Source organism: Symphalangus syndactylus, chromosome 4 (assembly GCF_028878055.3).
Source record: "Symphalangus syndactylus isolate Jambi chromosome 4, NHGRI_mSymSyn1-v2.1_pri, whole genome shotgun sequence".
Lineage (NCBI taxonomy): Eukaryota > Metazoa > Chordata > Mammalia > Primates > Hylobatidae > Symphalangus > Symphalangus syndactylus.
Genome location: NC_072426.2, coordinates 86,805,725 through 86,826,390, shown reverse-complemented (window position 1 = coordinate 86,826,390; position 20,666 = coordinate 86,805,725). Strand labels below are relative to the sequence as shown.

At 44.1% G+C, this 20,666-nt stretch overlaps 3 protein-coding genes across 5 annotated transcripts in view; 2 read left to right on the top strand and 1 right to left on the bottom strand.

Annotated features, from left to right (window-relative positions):
* Positions 1–20,666, top strand: part of LOC129480910 (arf-GAP with GTPase, ANK repeat and PH domain-containing protein 5) — a 273,520-nt gene that overhangs the window by 13,797 nt on the left and 239,057 nt on the right. The window lies entirely within an intron of this gene.
* GLUD1 (glutamate dehydrogenase 1) overlaps positions 1–20,666 on the bottom strand; it is a 225,577-nt gene that overhangs the window by 26,779 nt on the left and 178,132 nt on the right. The window lies entirely within an intron of this gene.
* The window catches only part of LOC129480911 (arf-GAP with GTPase, ANK repeat and PH domain-containing protein 5-like), a 31,566-nt gene continuing 25,642 nt past the window's right edge, over positions 14,743–20,666 (top strand). The window contains exons 1-3 of one of the 3 annotated variants that reach the window (XM_055275459.2): positions 14,743–15,379; positions 15,750–15,818; positions 18,111–18,179. In XM_055275459.2, coding sequence (XP_055131434.1) covers positions 15,157–15,379; positions 15,750–15,818; positions 18,111–18,179 — 361 coding nt within the window. In that variant the 5' untranslated portion in view covers positions 14,743–15,156. The remainder of the gene's footprint in view (positions 15,380–15,749; positions 15,819–18,110; positions 18,180–20,666) is intronic. The other 2 variants (XM_055275457.2, XM_063638120.1) reach the window with 2 other exon arrangements.

Genomic DNA, 20,666 nt, shown 5'->3' with positions numbered 1-20,666 from the left:
CCTGTGCTTCCACCACAGAAGTCAGCAGCTCTACCTTTCTCTTTTCTCCTCTTTATCTAATAATTGTCTCCTCTTCAAATTTGGGAAATGAGCTTAATCAAAGATTTGTTGTGTTTTTTGTTTGTTTGTTTTTGAAATGTGGCTTCAGTGTGTTTGCCCAGGCTGATCTTAAACTCCTGGGCTCAAGTGATCCTCCCTCTCAGCCTCCTGAGTAGCTGGGACTACAGGCATGTGCCACCACACCCAGCTAAGTTAGTGCTAATGTATAGTTTATCTGCTTCAATTTTGAAGGGCAGGATATATATATATAGTTATGTGTGTGTGAATGTGCGGTGGGGGGGTAGTGTGTGTGTGTGTGTTTATATATATATTTATATATTACTAGTCCATTGCTGCTACAACAAACTACCACCATGTCAGGGTGTAAAACAAATTTATTACACTCCTGTATGTCAGAGTGTGATGTGGATCTCACTGGGCTAAAATCTAGGTGTTGGAAAGGCTACCTTCATCTCTACAGGCTGTAGAGGATCTTTTGTCTCGCCTTTTCCACATTCTGGAGTCTGCCTGCATTTTTTGGCTTTGGGCTTTTCTCCACTCTCACCATTAGCAGCCTTGCATCTCATGGACCCTTCTTCTATGGCCACATGTCTCTGTGGCTCTTTCCTTCCCCCTTCTCTTCCACCGTTAAGGACTTGTGTTTACTTAGTCCTGAATGGAGACACCGTCATCATCCACATGAGCCCACTGTCCTAATCCATACAGGCTGCTACAAGGAAATGCATTAGACCAGGTAGCTTATAAATAACAGAACTTTGTTTCTCATAGCGCTGGAGGCTGAGAAGTGCAAGATCCAGGTGGCAGCAGTTTTGGTGTCTGGTGAAGGTCTGCTTTCTCATAGAGGTTTCCTTCTTGCTGTGTCTTCACATGGTGAGAGGAACAAACAAGCTCCCTTGTGCCTTTAATAAGGATGCTAATCCCAGTCATGAGGGCAGAGTCTCCCGTAAGGCTTAACCTCCTAATACCATCACCTTGAGGGTTAGGATTTTAACACATGAACATTGATGGAACACAACGTTCATTCCACAGCACCAGGGTAGTCTCCTCATGTCAGGGTCTTTACCTGAATCACATGCATGATGTACCGTTTTCATGTAAGGTTCTAGGAATCTGTGGACACCTTTGGGGGGCCATTATTTTGCTGATCACATATTACATATATTTTAATATTCTAGACTAGTATGAAAACAATGCTACTTCCATTGCTTTATATATGTATATATATACACATTGTCTAATGCTATAATTGAAAAAAAAGTTGTAGACACAAATATACCCATTTTTTAAAAAAAAACATTTTTTGCTATTTTACTTCATACTGCCAACTCCTTTTTCCTGAAACTGCTTCAAGTCTGGAATTCTTTTTTGTTATTAGTTTTATTTTATTGAAATATTCATGAATGAGCATACACTTGTATATGGATTTAAAATTCACAGTAATGTTCTCATGAATTCATCCGTGAATAACATTTTATAGACAAAATGTCTCCACTACGACAAGAGAAAGATGTATAATTCCCTTGTTCTAAGGTACCGCCATTCATTGTTATTATTTTAAAATAGGAGTGTTGACTGATGTTAAAACACAAAATGGGGCTGGGAGTGGTGGCTCCCGCCTGTAATCCCAACAATTTGGGAGACCGAGGTGGGCGGATCACCTGAGGTCAGGAGTTTGAGACTAGCCTGGCTAACATGGTGAAACCCTGTCTCTACTAAAAATACAAAAATTAGCTGGGCATGTGTTGCATGCCCATCATCTTAGCTACCTGGGAGACTGAGTCAGGAGAATCGCTGGAACCTGGGAGGCAGAGGCTGCAGTGAGCCGAGATCACACCAGTGCACTCCAGCCTGGGTGACAGAGCGAGACTCTGTTCTTCCCCCCACCCCCCAAAAAAACACAAAAAGGGATAATTGGCCGGGCACAGTGGCTCATGTCTGTAATCCCAGCACTTTGGGAGGCTGAGGTGGATGGATCACCTGAGACCGGGAGTTTGAGACCAGCCTGACCCACATGGAAAAACCCCGTCTCTACTAAAAATACAAAAATTAGCTGGGCATGGTGGCACATGCTTGTAATCCCAGCTACTCAGGAGGCTGAGGCAGGAGAATTGCTTAACTCTGGGAGGTGGAGGTTGCTGTGAGCCAAGATCGCACCATTGCACTCCAGCCTGGGCAACAACAGCAAAACTCCATCTCAAAAAAAAAAAAAAAAAAAAAAAGACAGATTTATAACTGGGCAGTGGAATTGAAAATCATTTAAAAAAGTACCTAAGGAACTTGTATAAATAAATAGGAAAAAAAAGAGAAAAACATCAAGAAGCCTACAAAAAAGCAGATTTGTAAATGGGCAATGGATTTGAATAGACATTTAGCCAAAGAAGACATCCAGTTGGTGAAAAGGCATATGGAAAGGTGCTCAACATCACTGATTATCAGGAAAATGAAAATCAAAACCGCCACAAGTGCTTTAGACCGTAGCGGCATGCATGAAAGTTTTCAGGCCTCCAGTTGTTGGGAGTGGCTGAGGAGATTGGGGAGCTTTTGTCTGAGTTGGAAGAGTGGAGTCTCAACAAGAACCAGTGTATTCTGGACATGTGTGGGCCCTGGAGTGTGCATGGCCGGATGCATTGTCTACCTGTGCCTTACAGAGTGACACCATTGTGGTGTGGTCAATCAGAGGGGCAGGTGGCTTTCAGAGGGAGTGGGAAGTGGTGAGGCTTGGTATGTTTGCCCACGGATGACAGCAAAAGTGAGTTGGCTTCCCAAGAACTTTTACCAGTAGCCTGTTTTGTTACAATTCTAGACCCAGACTGGGGTCCCAAGGCATCTTAGCCCACAGCTTCTTAGCAAGTACATGTTCAGTTGGCTCCCGCAGCTCAGCCTGGGTCATCCCCACCTTCTGCCTCTTGGGCCATGCATAGCTCAGCTCTGCACACTGAGCCATCATCCTATGGTGAGCAAGACCCCATTCTTGGGCTTCAGTCTCTTTCCCTGCAGCAGGCAATCAAGGTGGTGGCTGGAAGGGACCAAGGAGCCACATCTCACAGTGCCCTGCTGCCTGAACAAGGACCAGAGGCCTGTGGAGCACATGGCTCTCAGATTTCTCCCCTTTGATGACTCATCAGCTGCCCCCACATGGCTTTCTAGCTCACAGCAGATCTAGCCTTCTCTGAGCAGTGAAGATGGGATGTTTTATGGTCATTTTCCCTGGTGTGCAGAGCCCAAGTGGAGTTCTTCAGCACACCCTAGTCCATCCCTTCATTAACATCCCCACCTGTCCAGTCTTACCTGCCTTCATATCAAAAGCACTCAGGTAACCCAGAGGGCTTCAGCCCTGCCCTGCCTGACTTTCTGGGAAACCCCCCCTCCACCCACCCTAATCAGACACTGTCTGAAGGTTCCCCCTCATCATTGTAAAAGTGAGAGGTGACAGCATGCTGGCAGTCCTCACAGCCCTCGCTTGCTCTCGGCGCCTCGTCTGCCTGGGCTCCCACTTTGGTGGCATTTGAGGAGCCCTTCAGCCCACCGCTGCACTGTGGGAGCCCCTTTCTGGGCTGGCCAAGGCGGGAGCCGGCTCCCTCAGCTTGCAGGGAGGTGCGGAGGGAGAGGTGCGAGCGGGAACCGGGGCTGCAAGTGGCGCTTGCGAGCCAGCTGGAGTTCTGGGTGGGTGTGGGCTTGGCGGGCCCCTCACTTGGAGCAGCCGGCCGGCCCTGCCAGCCCCGGGCAATGAGGGGCTTAGCACCCAGGCCAGCAGCTGGGGAGGGTGTACTGGGTCCCCCAGCAGTGCCAGCCCACTGGCACTGCGCTTGATTTCTCGCCAGGCCTTAGCTGCCTTCCCGCAGGGCAGGCCTCGGGACTGCAGCCCGCCATGCCTGAGCCTTCCCCCGCCTCTGTGGGCTCCTGTGCAGCCCCAGCCTCCCCGACGAGCACTGCCCCCTGCTCCACGGCGCCCAGTCCCATCGACCACCCAAGGGCTGGGGGTGCGGGCACACGGCGTGGGACTGGCAGGCAGCTCCACCTGCAGCCCTGGTGCAGGATCCACTGGGTGAAGCCATTTGGGCTACTGAGTCTGGTGGAGATGTGGAGAACCTTTATGTCTAGCTCAGGGATTGTAAATACACCAATCAGCACCCTGTGTCTAGCTCGGGGTCTGTGAATGCATCAGTCGACACTCTGTATCTAGCTACTCTGGTGGGGCCTTGGAAAACCTTTATGTCTAGCTCAAGGATTGTAAATACACCAATCGGCACTCTGTATCTAGCTCAAGGTTTGTAAACACACCAATCAGCACCCTGTGTCTAGCTCAGGGTTTGTGAGTGTACCAGTCGACACTCTGTATCTAGCTACTACTCTGGTGGGGCCTTGGAAAACCTTTATGTCTAGCTCAAGAATTGTAAATTCACCAATCAGCACTCTGTATCTAGCTCAAGGATTGTAAACACACCAGTCAGCGCCCTGTCAGAAGAGACCACTGGGCTCTACCAATCAGCAGGACGTGGGTGGGGCCAGATAAAAGAATAAAAGCAGGCTGCCCGAGCCAGCAGTGGCAACCTGCTCGGGTCCCCTTCCACACTGTGGAAGCTTTGTTCTTTCACTCTTTGCAATAAATCTTGCTAGTGCTGACTCTTTGGGTCCACACTGCATTTATGAGCTGTAACACTCACCGAGAAGGTCTGCAGCTTCACTCCTGAAGCCAGCGAGACCACGAGCCCACTGGGAGTAACGAACAACTCCAGACGCGCTGCTTTAAGAGCTGTAACACTCACCACGAAGGTCTGCAGCTTCACTCCTGAGCCAGCGAGACCACGAACCCACTAGAAGGAAGAAACTCCAAACACATCCGAACATCAGAAGGAACGAACAACTCCAGACGCGCCACCTTAAGAGCTGTAACACTCACCGCGAGGGTCCGTGGCTTCATTCTTGAAGTCAGTGAGACCAAGAACCCACCAATTCCGGACATAAAAGGAAGAGAAATTTTTCTGACACAGAGTTTCTGGTGAAGTGGCCAGCTCCCACAACACAGGGTGATGGCGATTTGGGCTGGACCAGGATCAGACAGTGCTGTCCTGGGGCTGGCTGGCTGATAAGGGGCTCCAAAAAGGGCAGTGGTGGACCCCTGGGAGGCTTTCTGCTCTCCTGATTGCAGGTTCTTGGTGAGAGGACCTATTGGCCACTAGAGTGTCTGCAGGGGTGTGTGTGTATATGTGTGCGTGTGTGCGTGTGATGTGTGATGTGTGTTTACTTGGATTGACTTCTTTCAGTGTGAAGCCCACTGTTTTGCTGAATGTATCTCACTGTTTCCTGAAACTCAGTACATTGAGCTGGCTTAAGGGTCCTGGGACCTCGCTGTCATATTTGCACAAGCCTAGTGTCTGTGCAGACTGTACACTGGAGTTCAGTTGTAAGACCCTTTTGATCCCTTATTCTGTTCCTGTAATAGAAAAGCCGTTTCACTCAATGGAATAGAAACCCAGATCTAATGGAGAGATGTTCTAATCTGCCATACACTGGGGCAGTGGCCAGTGATTTGGACTTTGTGGCACAGATGGAAATTTCCAGGTTCTCTAGGTGGTAGGCAGAGGCCTCACTTTCTAAGAAACTCCCCCACTCCACCCCTGCCAATGAGGACGTTGCTTAGAGATATTTCTATCAGTGTTGAGTAGAAGAGATCATTTCTTGATGTTGAATTTCAGGTAAGGATGCCAGCTTCTGTATATCAGTGTGGTGATGCTTGGGCTGAGACAGGTCTAGACGGCACTGTCTGAAAGGGGGCTCAAGGAAGTAGCTGTGAAAGGCTCCTGGGATGTTTTCTGCTCCCCTCTCTGCAAATTCCCTGGAGGGAGATCCTGTTAGTCACTGTGGGGTGTGTGTGTGTGTGTGTGTGTTCATCACTTGTTGCTTTGGGGTGGGAAGAGACAACAAAAGCCTACAGAATCTATAGTTCTCAGTTCATCTCCCATCCTAGTCCAATCATGGCCTAACATCCTTAGCTACTGATCGCAGAGGAGACTCTGCGCATTTGTCTTCGTGTGGCCTGGGATGTTGGCAGATTCAGATTGGTGCCCCAGGCATCTGTGCCTGTAACTGCAGTTTCAGCAGGCTCAGGACCAGGCTAAAGGGCCTCCAAGCTTCCTCCAGTTTCCTGGTGCATGCATGTGCAATATACTCCCCTGACCTGGGTCTTTCCTGCCTCTTCTTGCCAGTTGGGTCAGAACTAGCTTATTAACCAGTTTTTTCTGAGCTTTAATCGAACTGGCTCCAACCAGTTGGAGACTTGAAAAGGGCTACATGATAGTTATAGATTTTTAAAGATATATTATTATTTTAGAGTAGTTTTGAGTGTACAGTAAAATGGAATGCAGAGTCCAGAGATCTCATATGGCCTCAATTCCTGTACACTCTCAATTCCTGTCTCATATGGCCTCAATTCCTGTACACTCTCGGGTCACTCCACCAACAACCTCCTATACCAGAGCCACTTTGAAACATTAGAAAATATATTTGAGCATCAGAAATGTATAAACTAGGCAGCTCCAGACTGCAAGCAGCTCAGGGGTCCAACAGAGAGGCTTAGGGAGGGTGGGGGAAGAAATTTATATGGTGAACGTGGAAGAAAAATAAAATACTTGATTGGGTAAAGTGGAGCAGTGGCCTCATTTGGAACATTACAGTGGGAAGTCTCTAGTTACATGTTAGTTGGTGGTTTCTGATTGGTTAAGCTTAAGTTTCCTTTTATTATTTACACTGAGTCAAATTTTGGTTTATTTAAGGAGGAATTGAGTGCACTGCCGCCGCCTCAGCCTCATGGCCACCTGTTTATTTGATTATTTTTAACAGAGAAGATCCTTTTAAAAGTATCTGTTGCCCTGGCTGGAGTGCAGTGACGTGATCACGGCTCACTGCAGCCACAACCTTCCAGCTCAGGTGATCCTCCCACCTCAGTGCTCCCCACCCTGAGTAGCTGGACTACAGGCATGTGCCACCACACCACCATGCTAGGCTAATGGTTTGTATTTGTTTGAGAGATGCAGTTTCCCTAAGTTGCTTAGGCTTCTTTCGAACTCTTAGACTCAAATAATCTGCCTGCATTGGTCTCCCCAAGTGCTGGAATTACAAGCCATCTAAATCTTTTATCTCAGATTTGCCTTGTGACAAAAAGAGGGGTACTTTTTCTGACACGATGAGGCTGAGAAAGGTGAGGTGGGCGCATCCTGTGCATATTATTTTCTCAGGTGATGAGAATATGGTCGGCTCTTGCCTAATGGGATATATATTCTCTTTGAATGATTTGGCAACATATCAGATGAGAGAAGTTGAATAAATGTTAGAAGAACATAGAAAAAATAGGTTATACATGTTGGGTTTCTGAAGAAATGATGTCATTGGAGAAACAAAACTTTTATTGATTTCTAGAAACATTTAGGGCCAATTTTTGTGTAAGTAATTTGAATTTATGATGATATCTCTGACCACTTTTTGATATTTTTTCTGGTTCAGCTGAGTGGTGTCATTGAGCAAACACAAAGTGGGGCTCATCCAGGGATGAGATTTTGCCAGAGAGAGGACGAGCAGCAAGTCAGGGAGCTTAAGGTAATTATGAGAAAGTGACTATCTAAAATTGCTTAGGTAGAAGGAGACAGATTAGATTTTTGTGTGTTTGGTATTTGGGGTAAGAGGGATGTGGGTGTGTACGTGAGATGTGTTGTTTATTCTCTCTCTCTCTCTTTTTTTTTTTTGAGAGGAAGTCTTGCTCTGTCGCCCAGGCTGGAGTGCTGTGGCACAGTTTTGGCTCACTGCAACCTCCGTCTCCCGGGTTCAAGGGATTCTCCTGCCTCAGCCTCCCAAGTAGCTGGGATTACAGGCACCTGCCACCACGCCCGGCTAGTTTTTGTGATTTTTTTTTTAGTAGAGATGAGGTTTCACTATGTAGGTGAAGCTGGTCTCGAACTCCCGACCTCAGATGATCCACCCACCTCGGCCTCCCAAAGTGTTGGGATTACAGGCGTGAGCCACTGCGCCTGGCCTGTTTATTCTCTTAAGAGAGAAAATGAGGGGATTAATGGACTGTAGTTCTGGACAAGGTGGAAAACAAAGTGGAAGTATTGGGGCAAGGGCTCTAACAGGCTAGGATGGTGCAGTCAGTCCCTTCACCCACAAATCAGTAGAATGTTAGCAGTTCAGACTCAAACCTTGTGAAAAACAGGTGGTGGAAAGGAAATCCCTCGCAGCAACTGGCACCATAATCAAGACAGAATGTTTGCAGAATAAATGGAGTTACCTGCTTTCAGCCCCAGGGAGTAGCTATTGTCTGCCCTGATGATATGTGATAATAATTTGTGATCCTGTTGTCTTAAAATGGGGTCACTCATCTCCAGTAGAATTAAGTCCACAGTGAAGTTGTCCCCCGATCCCCAAAAAGATAAACATATATGAATGAACTCACGTGATAACAACTACTGCTGCCTGGGATCATGAGAGGCCTGAACTGAACTGATAGGAAGTGAAAGGTGGCTGAGATAATGAGAATAGACCCATCTGCAGAGGATCATAAAACCAGCAAAGACAAGGTCTTGTCTAAGATGCCTTCACAAGCTTTGTCCATGAGAACTCTAAGGATTTCTCCAGACCTCTTGGCTGCTGCTGTGATCTCTGCCCAAGAGGAGCCTCTGACCAGCATCCAAAGGGCTTCTGGACCCACAGGACTCTTCTGGAGGTACATTGGTCTCCCGAGCTATGGCTGTGGTTTTTTACTCCCTTTATCACTGCCTGTGTGTAGAATGATAATTGCATAATTGATAGTGTGAAGACCTCTTGATAAATGGTAAATCTGAGCATATGTATTTGGCTGACATGTCATTGTGAAACCTCACAGCTTCAGTCAGTGTCAGCGCAGCTAGGGAGCATGTATCTAATGCACATGTCACTGGGCATAGTCTACAGGCACCTAATAACTCAGGTACCTTAACAGTCACTAATGAGTGTATCTCCAAGGACTAAACAATGGAAGACTGTAGAAGATGCCATTCATTAAGATATCTCAAGAATATGGAAGATTATTATTCACTTCTACTGGGACAGGACTTTATATGGCACCTGAAAAAATTCCCATGAAAAATCACGTTTACAAAATGTCAGGTTATGATATCCAAGATGAAACCAATAAGCCACAACATTCGCATAATACACTGTACAACCCTGATCTCTTGACTGTCATCAAATGTTTCTTACCTCTAAACCAAAGTTTCATTTTATAATTTATTTTTTCTTGTTTTTTTCTGTTCTCTTAGCTTAAGAAAAGATGATTACAAACTTTTTGTATGTTTTTCCTATATGCTTGCAAAGGGTTGTAAGACTTTATTGTGATTATTCTTGCTTTAAGCTGAAACTTCCCTAATCTTTCTTTAGAGATTGTGGCATAGCATGTTAGTTTCTTTTCCATATCCAGTTGTTTTCTGTAATGAATACAGAAATACAGGCACTATTTTGTAACTTTAAATAGACATCATCTCAAGTCTACAAGAATTATCCAAAATGGTATTTAATGACATTTCTAGGTCTTCAGACACTATTAATGCAGATTGTAGCCTCTAGGTCCTGAAGATTTTACTAGATACTGGTTACTGAAACTGAGCTTTCTGGAATTCTTTTACCTTCCACTGTGGTTTCCCGCATTTCAACATATCACCTATTTTTGTCCTCAAATGTTACTTAAATTTTTTCCACAGAATTAAATAAAATATGCATCATCCCTCCTCTGATTTTCGAAATGACCCTTTGCTTCCTATGATGATGATTCTTCTCGTCCGTTTTGTAGTTATATGTTAGAGTTTGTAAATATTCACACATTTTGCAACTGCAAATAATTTTCTTATTATTTTTTCCTCTTCCTCTAAAGTTGCTGTTATTTCTTTTAACTTCTTGTGGGAAAAATAAAACCTATCTTTCACTTTGTTGATATACTTATTTATAATTGAACTCCTTGATTTTTACTCGAATTGCTTTTCAAGTTACCCACTTTTAGGGAAGACATTATTTGGGTTTTGTTTGGTGTATCAGGCTTTTTTTTAGTTAGTTGTATCAAGAAGTGTAGACTTTTCTATACATAATATCCTTTTTCCCACAGTAGTTTTTTTGTTTTGTTTTGTTTTTTAAGTCTGTAGCCGGGCGCAGTGGCTCACGCCTGTAATCCCAGCACTTTGGGAGGCCAAGGCAGGCGGATCACGAGGTCAAGAGATCGAGACCATCCAGGCTAACACGGTGAAACCCCCATCTCTACTAAAAATACAAAAGATTAGCTGGACATGGTAACGGGTGCCTGTAGTCCCAACTACTCTGGAGGCTGAGGCCGGAGAATGGCGTGAACTCAGGAGGCAGAGGTTGCAGTGAGCCGAGATTGTGCCACTGCACTCCAGCCTGGGTGACAGAGCAAGACTCCATCTCAAAAAAAAAAAAAAAAAGTCTGTTAAAATAAAGGTCATCAAAAGATCTTTTCCTAAACCTTTCCTTTACCAGAAATATCTCTAGAGTCACATGGTCCTTTCTCCCTTCTTGCTTTTGTAGGAGTCCAAAGCTAATCTGTCCCTGATCTGGATTGCATGCACCTGTGCCTTTTGGGGCCCTTCTGCATTCATTCTTCCTTCTCTTCTAACCTCAAAAATGTGTTTTCTCTTTTGGCTCTTTCCCTTTAACATAGAAGTATACTCACACTTTTGTTGAATCTTGGAATAAAAGGCTTCCTTTACCACATATCTCCCTTTAATACTACATCTCTCTTCTCAGCCAAATACTTGGGAAAAGAAGCCCTGAGTTTGTGTCATTGTTTTCTCACCTCCAGTTCACTACTTTACCCACTGCCTGACATCCAGCTCGCTCACACACACACACAAGCCCAATCACTAAGTTGCCATAGCTGATTTGTAGCTTTCCTGCCCTCTTGGCAGAATTTGACTCTGCATTGGGATAATACATGTTGAGTACCTATTGAACAGGCACTGTGCTAGGTGCTGCTGTTATAGAAATGAGAAGAAGGCATCACCTCCTTTCTAACAACTCACAGGAGCAGCCATTCCTGATTGATACACGTCTCTTGACTCCCAGTGCTCACTTTTGCAAGCTTCACTTAATGCCGTGTAAATCACCCTATTCTCTAGGTCTTCTTTCTTCCCAGTTCTCCTTACTGTACACAACTTGTCAAGGCAGTCACCTCCACGCCCATGGCTTCAGTTGCTTTCTCCATTCTCTGAGAACAATAGAATTTTAAATGCTTTTTTTCCATGTATTAGCTTTATTTTATACAAGATGCCTCACTTGCTGTAACCATAGATTCAAAGTTGCTCCATGAAAGTAATAAATGAAAAATGGTGACATTTTTAGCATGTAAATTTTAGGAAATTTCCTCAGTTACTCTTAATGGCTTGATTTAGTATGTGTGTTATTTTTGAAAACATATGTTGGGATGTCACAAATGGACTTAGCCTACAGAGGTTTATATTCAACTTTTGACCAGAGAGTTCCATTTTAATGTGACACTGAGAGTAAAAAACTATCTTTTCCTCCTTACCCATTTCTCTTCCTACATTCTCTGCCAGGAGGAAGGCACTGCTACATACCCAGTCTTCCCCAGCAGAGCCTGAGCAGCTCTGTTTTCCCTCTACTTCCTGTCTTCTTTCACATCTCATGACCAAGCACTTCCTATTCTGTCTCCCAAATGATCACAGACTTTTTCCTCCACTTTTGTCACTGCCACTGCCCTTAGCATTACTCTGCCTTTAGAGAAAGTCTCTTAATTGGTTTGATTGCTTCCTTCAGTCCTTCCTTGTTGTACAGACCACTACACACACATCTGACAGAGACTTTTCACCTTTTTATGGTTCAATGACTCAAATTCCCAGAATAAAATTAAAACCACCCCAGGATCAAATTTGAGGTCAAATAGAGGTGGGTTTGTATCCCAGGTTCATATACTGTCCAGCAGTATGGTCTCAGAAAACTGACTTCCTTAAGTTCTTGTTTGTGTATCTGCCTACACTCATTGAGAGTTGGGACTATTTCACACATACAGTGTGTGGCATGTAGAAGGGACTTAATCAATGTTGAAAGAAGGGGAGGCATTTTAAAATCCACATCAAAAAAAATTTGTTCTGTTCGGGAGTGGTGGCTCACGCCTGTAATCCCAGCACTTTGGGAGGCCAAGGCAGGTGGATCACCTGAGGTCAGGAGTTCGAGATCAGCCTGAACAACGTGGTGAAACCCCATCTCTACTAAAGATACAAACGTTAGCTGAGCATGGTGGTGGGCTCCTGTAATCCCAGCTACTTAGGAGGCTTAGGCACTTGAATGAGAATCACTTGAACCCAGGAGGTGGAGGTTGCAGTGAGCAACGATTGTGCCACTGCCTGGGCAACAGAGTGAGACTCTGTCTCAAAAAAAAATAAAAAATAAAAAAATATGAAAAATTCTTTTAAAAATATACTAATCTGGCTGGGCATGGTGGCTCATGCCTGTAGTCCTAGCACTTTGGGAGGCTGAAGCGGGTGCATCACCAGCCTGACCAACATGGAGAAAGCCCATCTGTACTAAAAATACAAAATTAGCCGGGCATGGTGGTGCATGCCTGTAATCCCAGCTACTTGGGAGGCTGAGGCAGGAGAATCACTTGAGCCCGGGAGGCAGAGGTTGCAGTGAGACAAGATTGCGCCATTGCACTCCCGCCTGGGCAACAAGAGTGAAACTCCATCTCAAAAAAAAAAAAAAAAAAAAAATAGTGTTCAGCAAGGCTGAAGCATAAAAGGTTAATAGAATCATTTATCACTTGTATTTCTATACATCTACAAGACACCATCTGAAAATGAAATCAGAGAAACAATTTCATTGGGTAACAAGAGCAAAACTTCGTCTCAAAATAATAATAATAATAATCTACAATGTCATCTCCCTTCCAAGCTTGACTTCCACCTTTACTTTCTGATACGGTTTTGCCGTGTCCCCACCCAAATCTCATCATGAATTATAATCCCCAGAATCCTGATGTGTCGATGGAGGGGCCTAGGGGGAGGTGATTGGATCATGGGGGCAGTTTTCTTCATGCTGTTCTTGTGATATTCAGTAAGTCCTCATGAGATCTTAATGGATTTTGTTTTGTTTTGTTTTGTTTTGTTTTTTGGGATGGAGTCTTGCTCTGTTGCCCAGGCAGGAGTGCCATGGCACGATCTTGGCTCACTGCAGCCTCTGCCTCCTGGGTCCAGTGATTCTCCTGCCTCAGCCTCCTGAGTAGCTGGGATTACAGGCATGCACCACCACACCCAGCTAATTTTTGTATTTTTAGTAGAGACAGGATTTCACTGCATTAGCTAGGCTGGTCCCAAACTCCCGACCTCAGTTGATCCACCTGCCTTGGCTTCCCAAAGTACTAGGGTTACAAGTGTGAGCCACCATGCCCAGCTGAGATCTGATGGTTTTATACATGTTTGACAGTTGCTCCTTCACATGTTCCCACTGTCTGTGCGGCCACCATGTAAGTTGGACTTGCCCTTCTGCCATGATTGTAAGTTTCCTGAGGACTTACTGCCCTTCTGCCATGATTGTAAGTTTCCTGAGGACTTACTGCCCTTCTGCCATGATTGTAAGTTTCCTGAAGGACTTCCCCTTCTGCCATGATTGTAAGTTTCCTGAGGCCTCCCCAGCCATGTGAAACTTTGAGTCAATTAAACCTCTTTCCTTTAAAAATTACCCAACCTCAGGTATTTCTTTATATCAGTGTGAAAACAGACTACTATACTTTCTGATAATCATGCTTAAGGAATTAGGGAATTCAGACTACCTGAGATCAAACTGTGGCCCCACCCTTAGCAGTCATGTGACCTTGGGGAGGTTACTTACCTTCTCCATCTCAACAACTTCTGTAAAATCTGTAAAATGAGATTGTTTCTCAGGGTTAAATGAGCATAGCACAGTGGGGACACTGTCAGGCACACACTACTTGCCAGATGTCGAGTATTCATCTTTATTGAAATAGGACTGTGGTAACCCACTTTATGGTTCTCGATTTTGTATGACAAAATCATGCTTAGTGCCTTGTTAGTAAAAGAAAGAAAATCTGAAAGTCCCTGCCATGGAAGGAAGAAATAGCGGGGAGAAAAGGGGGTTGGTAAGTTTCAGCATTTCAGAGCTTGGAGGGACAAGTTAGGTTTCTATTTTATGGAGAAGGAGGTGGAGGCAGGATAGGTCATTCAAGACACACAGCCATAACTCTTTATTGAGAGTAAGTTAGGGCCCCAGGGATTGCTGTGGTTAAATTGCAGGCAAAAACAACCACTCATTGGAAGACAGGAGAGGAGTGTTTACTAACAAAAGCCGTCAGCAATTCAAGGTTATTTATATTCAGTCAGCAAATAAAAGTTGTTCAACTTGGTTGCTAATGGGACCCACTCTACTGAGGCTTTGTATAGAACTCATAGAGGAAGATGGCTTCAAGTAGTGAACTACCCTGTGCTTTTCTTAGAACTAAAATCTCAGGAAGCTGGTGATGAATGAAAACCTTAGTCCCACTGGCACTGCACGAGGGGCCAGGAGAGCAGCAGCATCATAAGGCACAGGGTGGGGCAGCCCAGGCAGGGGCATTCTGAGCTGTTGGGGGAGGGGTGGCAGTTAGGGTGGGGCATTGTGAGCTGTCAGGGAGGGCATTGTGAAGTGTGGGGTGGGGCATTGTGTGCCACATGCCTGGGCTCCCACCTGGGCCAGTGGGCTTCAGTCTGTAGGTGACTACAGAAGGAGGAGGAGCTCCGTCTGTTCTCTCTTCAGGCAGTTGTTGTGTCTCAGCGCTTGTTGGGTTCACAACCTATTAAATAAGCCGGCTGGTCTTCACCCTCCCAGACAAGTCAACTCAGGGGAGGCGGCAGGGTGCGGGCCTTGGCCCGCAGCCCTAGCCAGGGCCGGGGCCAGGGCCGGTGCCCGGGGCCGGGCTGTGAGGTGGGCAGGCAACAGCGGGCAAGACCATCTCTGCAAGTGCAGCATAGCCTCAGCCTAGGACAGCCGGAGTGCGTGGCCAAACCTGTGAGCAGAGGCACAGGTGGTGGCAGACAGTAGAGGCACCCCATGGGGAACATACTGACCTATTGTGTGCGCCCCAGGGTCAACCTCGAGTTTGACCAGCAACAGGGGTTGGTGTGTCCCTCTGAATCTGAGATCTATGAGGCAGGAGTTGGGGACAGGTTGGCAGGAGCGCCCATGGCTGCTGCTGTACAGCCTGCTGAGGTGACTGTTGAAGTTGGTGAGGACCTCCATATGCACCACATCTATGACCGGGAGATGCCTGAAGGTAAGGAGGTGACGGGTGCCATCTGCCCTCGGCTTGCCTCTGGCTGCTGCTGCCCCCAAGGTTCCCTTTGAGGCATCCCCCACTTTGAGCTCCTTTCTGCCTGTAGCCAGCTTTCCTGGGGGCTGGCCAGGAACAAAAAGCTGGCTCCACCTTGCATTCCCACCCCTTAGTCTTTCCCCACTGAGTCCAGTCAGTTTCTTTTCGCCTCCCCTCCCAATCGCCCAGTTCTTGCTCTCTCATCTCATTCTGCCAGGCTGGTATGGGACCATTTATTTATGGCTCTTGTCGAATAAGCAGCAGTGGAATGAACGAGTTGATAAATTTTTATAAATGATCACATCTTTTTTCTTTTCTCCCTGTATACATATAGCTTTGGAGTTTAACCCTTCTGCCAATCCAGAGGCAAGCACAATATTCCAGAGGAACTCTCAAACAGATGGTGAGACAACATTGTCTGTAGCTCTATTATCCTGTGGGACTTTGTTTAGGCTTCTTTGGACTATTCCTTTTCTCAATGAAAACTCAAATATCCCAACTTTTCAGTACCCATCTTATTTTTTCTTTGTACCTGTCCAGATGGTACCTAAGTGAAGGAACCAGGTAAATGCCTAATTGTTTCCTTTGTTAAAGTAGCTAAATCTCAGGACAGTTCATATTCAAATGTTTGGGGATTTCTTATTTAAAATCAGAATAGAGGTTGCCATGGGAGAGGCTATATGGTATTCTTAATGGGCTGCTTTAAGTCACCTTAATAGAAGCTGCTTAGTTTCTTCTAACTGTAATTTGAACACAGAAGGAAAAAAGAAAAAAGGAGAGTGCTTAAAATAATTGTGAAAGGTGTGAAATGTCACAGCCAGGGCTGCAGAAAAATGGTTGTGTGTGTGTGTTTGGGGTTTCTCAAAGGAGTTTACCCATGAGGCTCTTTAGTAACTCTGGTTACTTTAAAATTCTTACTTTAACAGAAAATGTGTCTCCAGATTTATTCTGGTGACTTAACAGACTTTATTTACCTCCTTGTTCTAAAAGAGAGGTGGGGATTGGCTCATGGTCAAAACTTTCAAAAGACATGAAACATCAGTGTAGACTTTTAATGTGTAATATGAAGATTGCAGGTTAAAATGTCAGACCTTCCCTGTAAGAGTGTTTGTTGCCATGGCTCCCCCTTTGTCCTTTCCCCTCCTGACAATAGCATCTCGTTCAAAGATAAGAAAGTTAGAGTTTTGGCCAGGCTTGGTGCTCACGCCTGTAATCCCAGCACTTTGGGAGGCTGAGGCGGGCGGATCACCTGAGGTCAGGAGTTCAAGACCAGCCTGGCTAGCATGGTGAAAAGCTGTCTCTACTAAAAAAAAAATACAAAAATTACCTGGGTGTGGTGGGGCATGCCTGTAGTTCCAGCTACTCACAAGGCTGAGGCAGGAGAATTGCTTGAACCTGGGAGGTGGAGGTTGCTGTGAGCAGAGATCGCGCCAATGCACTCCAGCCTGGGTGACAGGGCGAGACTCCGTCTCACAGAAAAAAAAAGGAAAGAAAGTTGGAGTTTTTTAGTCTCTACACTGCTGGGAGAGGTGGGGGATGGGAGGCAGTAGAAAAGAGAAAACAATTAGTTGGTTTGCCTCTAAAATTTTGCAAAGAGATGAATCTAAGTAAAAGTAATTCTGGGTAATAATATGGTTCTTGAATAAAAACTAAAATTTTCAAAATAGAAAACATTGCATCATAAACATATTAAATCCAGTTGGCTTATTGGTTTCATTTAAATGCCAGAGATTTCATTACTGTAGAGGAAATGTCTTATAGCTCTTCTATTTAAACTTTGGGCTCTTACTTTTTAAAGAGGTAGGATAATTAAGACTCATTATGAGTGTGATTTTGTAGCTTGGAAGTACTATCCTCACTTTTCAAGATATTTAAGGATTGCTTTAGAATAAACAAATCTATTATGTGAATTAATTGATTATACCTTTATACACAAAGTGTGTAAGTACTTGTGTAAACTTATACTCTGCTTGGCGATGTGAGGAAAGCCTCTGAGTGATGTTACACACCAGTTAGTAGATGGGCAGTGTTGGATGAGAGCCCAAAAATGACTCTTTATTGTCATTCTTTAGGATTACAACACAGTTTATGTATGTCTCACTTGGCCCTTTCCAATACAAATAAGGCCTGTGTATGTTCTCCCTGTGTATTGCTAATGAAGAAGTGAAGACTTAGAGATATCACATGAGTATGGAAGGCAGCTACTTAACAGAACTAAGGTTCTGTGTCCTCAGAATGACATGGAAGTGACAGATATGCTGAATTTACTTTTTAAATTTTTAAAAACTCTAGAATACATCTTATATTTTGCCTATAAAATAGACCTGTCTTTTAAAACTTACTGCTGTCTTGATTTATTTTATGCAAAGTTGATTTTATACAACTCAAAGCCAACATTTACCTCTACATTTTTTTTTTTTTTTTAAATAAAGGAGGGTGTCATTATGTTACTCACGCTGGCCTCAAATTCCTGACCTGCGTTCAAGTGATTTTCCCATCTCAGCCTCCTGAGTAACTGGGACTACAAGCATGTGCCATCTTGCCTGGCTCTATCTTATGTCTATACGTTCATTTCAATGGATAAGAATAAAAGTAGAGATAGTGAAATAGCCTAAATGCAGCAGTTGAATAAACGAGTTGATAAATTTTTATCAATGATTACATCTTTTTTTCTTTTCTTCCTCTATGCATATAGCTTTGGGGTTTAACCCTTCTGCCAATCCAGAGGCAAGCACAATATTCCAGAGGAACTCTCAAACAGATGGTGAGACAACATTGTTTTTTCCGTCAAGAGAAAGAATAAAAGCTCTTGTTTGATCAGGTTATAGAAAGTATTTAGAAAAACTCATATTAGTTTAAATTTGTCACCTTTTCACATGTTCACTTGTCTTATTTTAATGCGTGATATGCTTTCCTTTAGTTGTTATGATAGTGAAAATGTGTAACCTTTTTGTTTATACATTTTGCCATCTTTTTATCGACACAATTAATTTGTCATGTGATGGAGGAGTCATGGATTTCTCTTTATAATTCTTGGATTTATCTTTATTTATAATTAATGGATTTATCTTTATTTATAATCCCCTTTCCCTTGCTCCAAAGAGTACATTTTAAAGATGAATGATAGAACTTAGGCTTCAGCTTGGTTTTCATTTAAACAAATTAAAAAACATAGTTGTTTATCATCAGGGATTGAATCTGTGATTTGGGCCTCCTCTTACACAGTCCTCTGACCACATTCATTTACCACATCCAAGTTTATGCTACTCAAAACTTTTGGGTTATTAACCTTTTCATTTGATGTAATGTAAATTTAAACATGCGCTACTCCTGCTTATTTCCCTTAATGTTATGTTAAATCCTCATTTATTTGCCAAGAAGCCATACACAGCCAAGTTTTCCAGTTGACTTAAACAGCAAGAATACAGGTGAGGGTTCTATAATAATATGCGAAGTAATGCAGCACAGTAAAACATGGGAGTTTCTAACCTTTGTTTTTATAGTTTGAGTAGACTTTGCCCATCTTGAGTCAGTTATTTCTGGTTCGAATTTGTCTTCATTTTTTACATTACTATAAAGAGATACCTAAGGCTGGGTAATTTATAACAAAAAGAGGTTTAATTGGCTCAAAGATTTTCAGGCTGTACAAACATGGCTTCAACATCTGCTTCTGGTGAGGGCCTCAGCAAGCTTACAATCATGATAAAAGGCAAAGGGGAAGCAGGTGGTTCCACACAGTGAAAGAGGGAGGAGAGAGGGGAAGGGGGAAGGTACCACACTCCACACTCTTTTTTTTTTTGAAATGGAGTCTCACTCTGTTGCCCAGGCTGGAGTGCAATGGCACGATCTCGGCTCACTACAACCTCCGCCTCCCAAGTTCAAGCAATTCTCCTGCCTCAGCCTCCCGAGTAGTTGGGACTATAGGCAGGCACCATAACACCTGGCTAATTTTTGTATTTTTGGTAGAGACAGGGTTTCACCATGTTGGCCAAGCTGGTCTGAAACTCCTGACCTCAAGTGATCTGCCTGCTTCAGCCTCCCAAAGTGCTGGGATTACAGGCTTCAGCCACCACACCCGGCCAGTACCACATCTTTTAAATATACCATAATGAGAATTTGCTTATTACGGTGGGGATGGGACCAAGCCATTCATAAGGAATCCACCGCCATTACCCAAACACCTCCCACTAAGCCCTATCTCCAACATTAAGGGTCACATGTTCACATGAGACTTGGAGGGGAAACATATCAAAACATATCAGAATTGTGTTTCCCAGTTCCTTCCAGAGCCATGGGCTTTTCTCACACCTAGAGAGCGTGGAAGCAGTAAAAGAGAAGCTACTCCATGTCCCTCAGTCTTCAGTGGTAGGAACTTTTGCCTACAAGGCCCTTCCAGCATCAAAGGCAGAGGCAGTGTAGGAAACAAAGCATGGTCCAAGTCCCTCCTGGGGCTTTTATTATTCTGGCCTTTTTTTAGGGAAAAAAAAAAATGATTTTTTGTGCTGCAGACACCATGTCCAATTAGGTTTGTATACTCATTTTAACATTAAAATTTAGGCCAGGCTCTGTGGCTTACGCCTGTAATCCCAGCTCTTTGGGAGGCTGAGGTGGGTGGATCACGAGGTTAGGAGATCAAGACCATCCTGGCTAACACAGTGTAACCCCGTCTCTACTAAAAATACAAAAAAAAATTAGCTAGGCATGGTGGCACATGCCTGTAGTCCCAGCTAGTCAGGAGGCTAAGGCTGGAGAATCGCTTGAACCTGGGAGGCAGAGGTTGCAGTGAGCTGAGATCCTGCCACTGCACTCGAGCCTAGGTGACAGAGTGAGACTCCATCTCAAAAAAATAAAAAGAAAAAAGAATTTAAGATAGGTTACTTTCCAGTTGTGTAAAGACCCTTTTTTAATTTTGTTTTGTTTTTAGTGACATATTAGTAGATAACCACTAAGTGTGGTGCAAGATGCTTACAGGGATTCTGTTGCATCTAGAGATAGGTGCCTGATCAGGAAGTAGTTCTTAGAGCTGTTAGCTCTTAGAGTCTGATAATTAAAGTAAGCTATGTGTAAATGCAGAATGAGAGAATACTAATGGATCATGGCTCATATATGCAAGAGTTAAACGTTTTATTAGCTAAATTTTTCATCTGGCCTAATTTTTTTGCCCTTTTCTTTTGTACATGAGGATTCTTTCATTTGTATGTAATAGAAACAAAAAGTAAACTAAATGAAAAGCTAAGTTTTTAGATTTGAC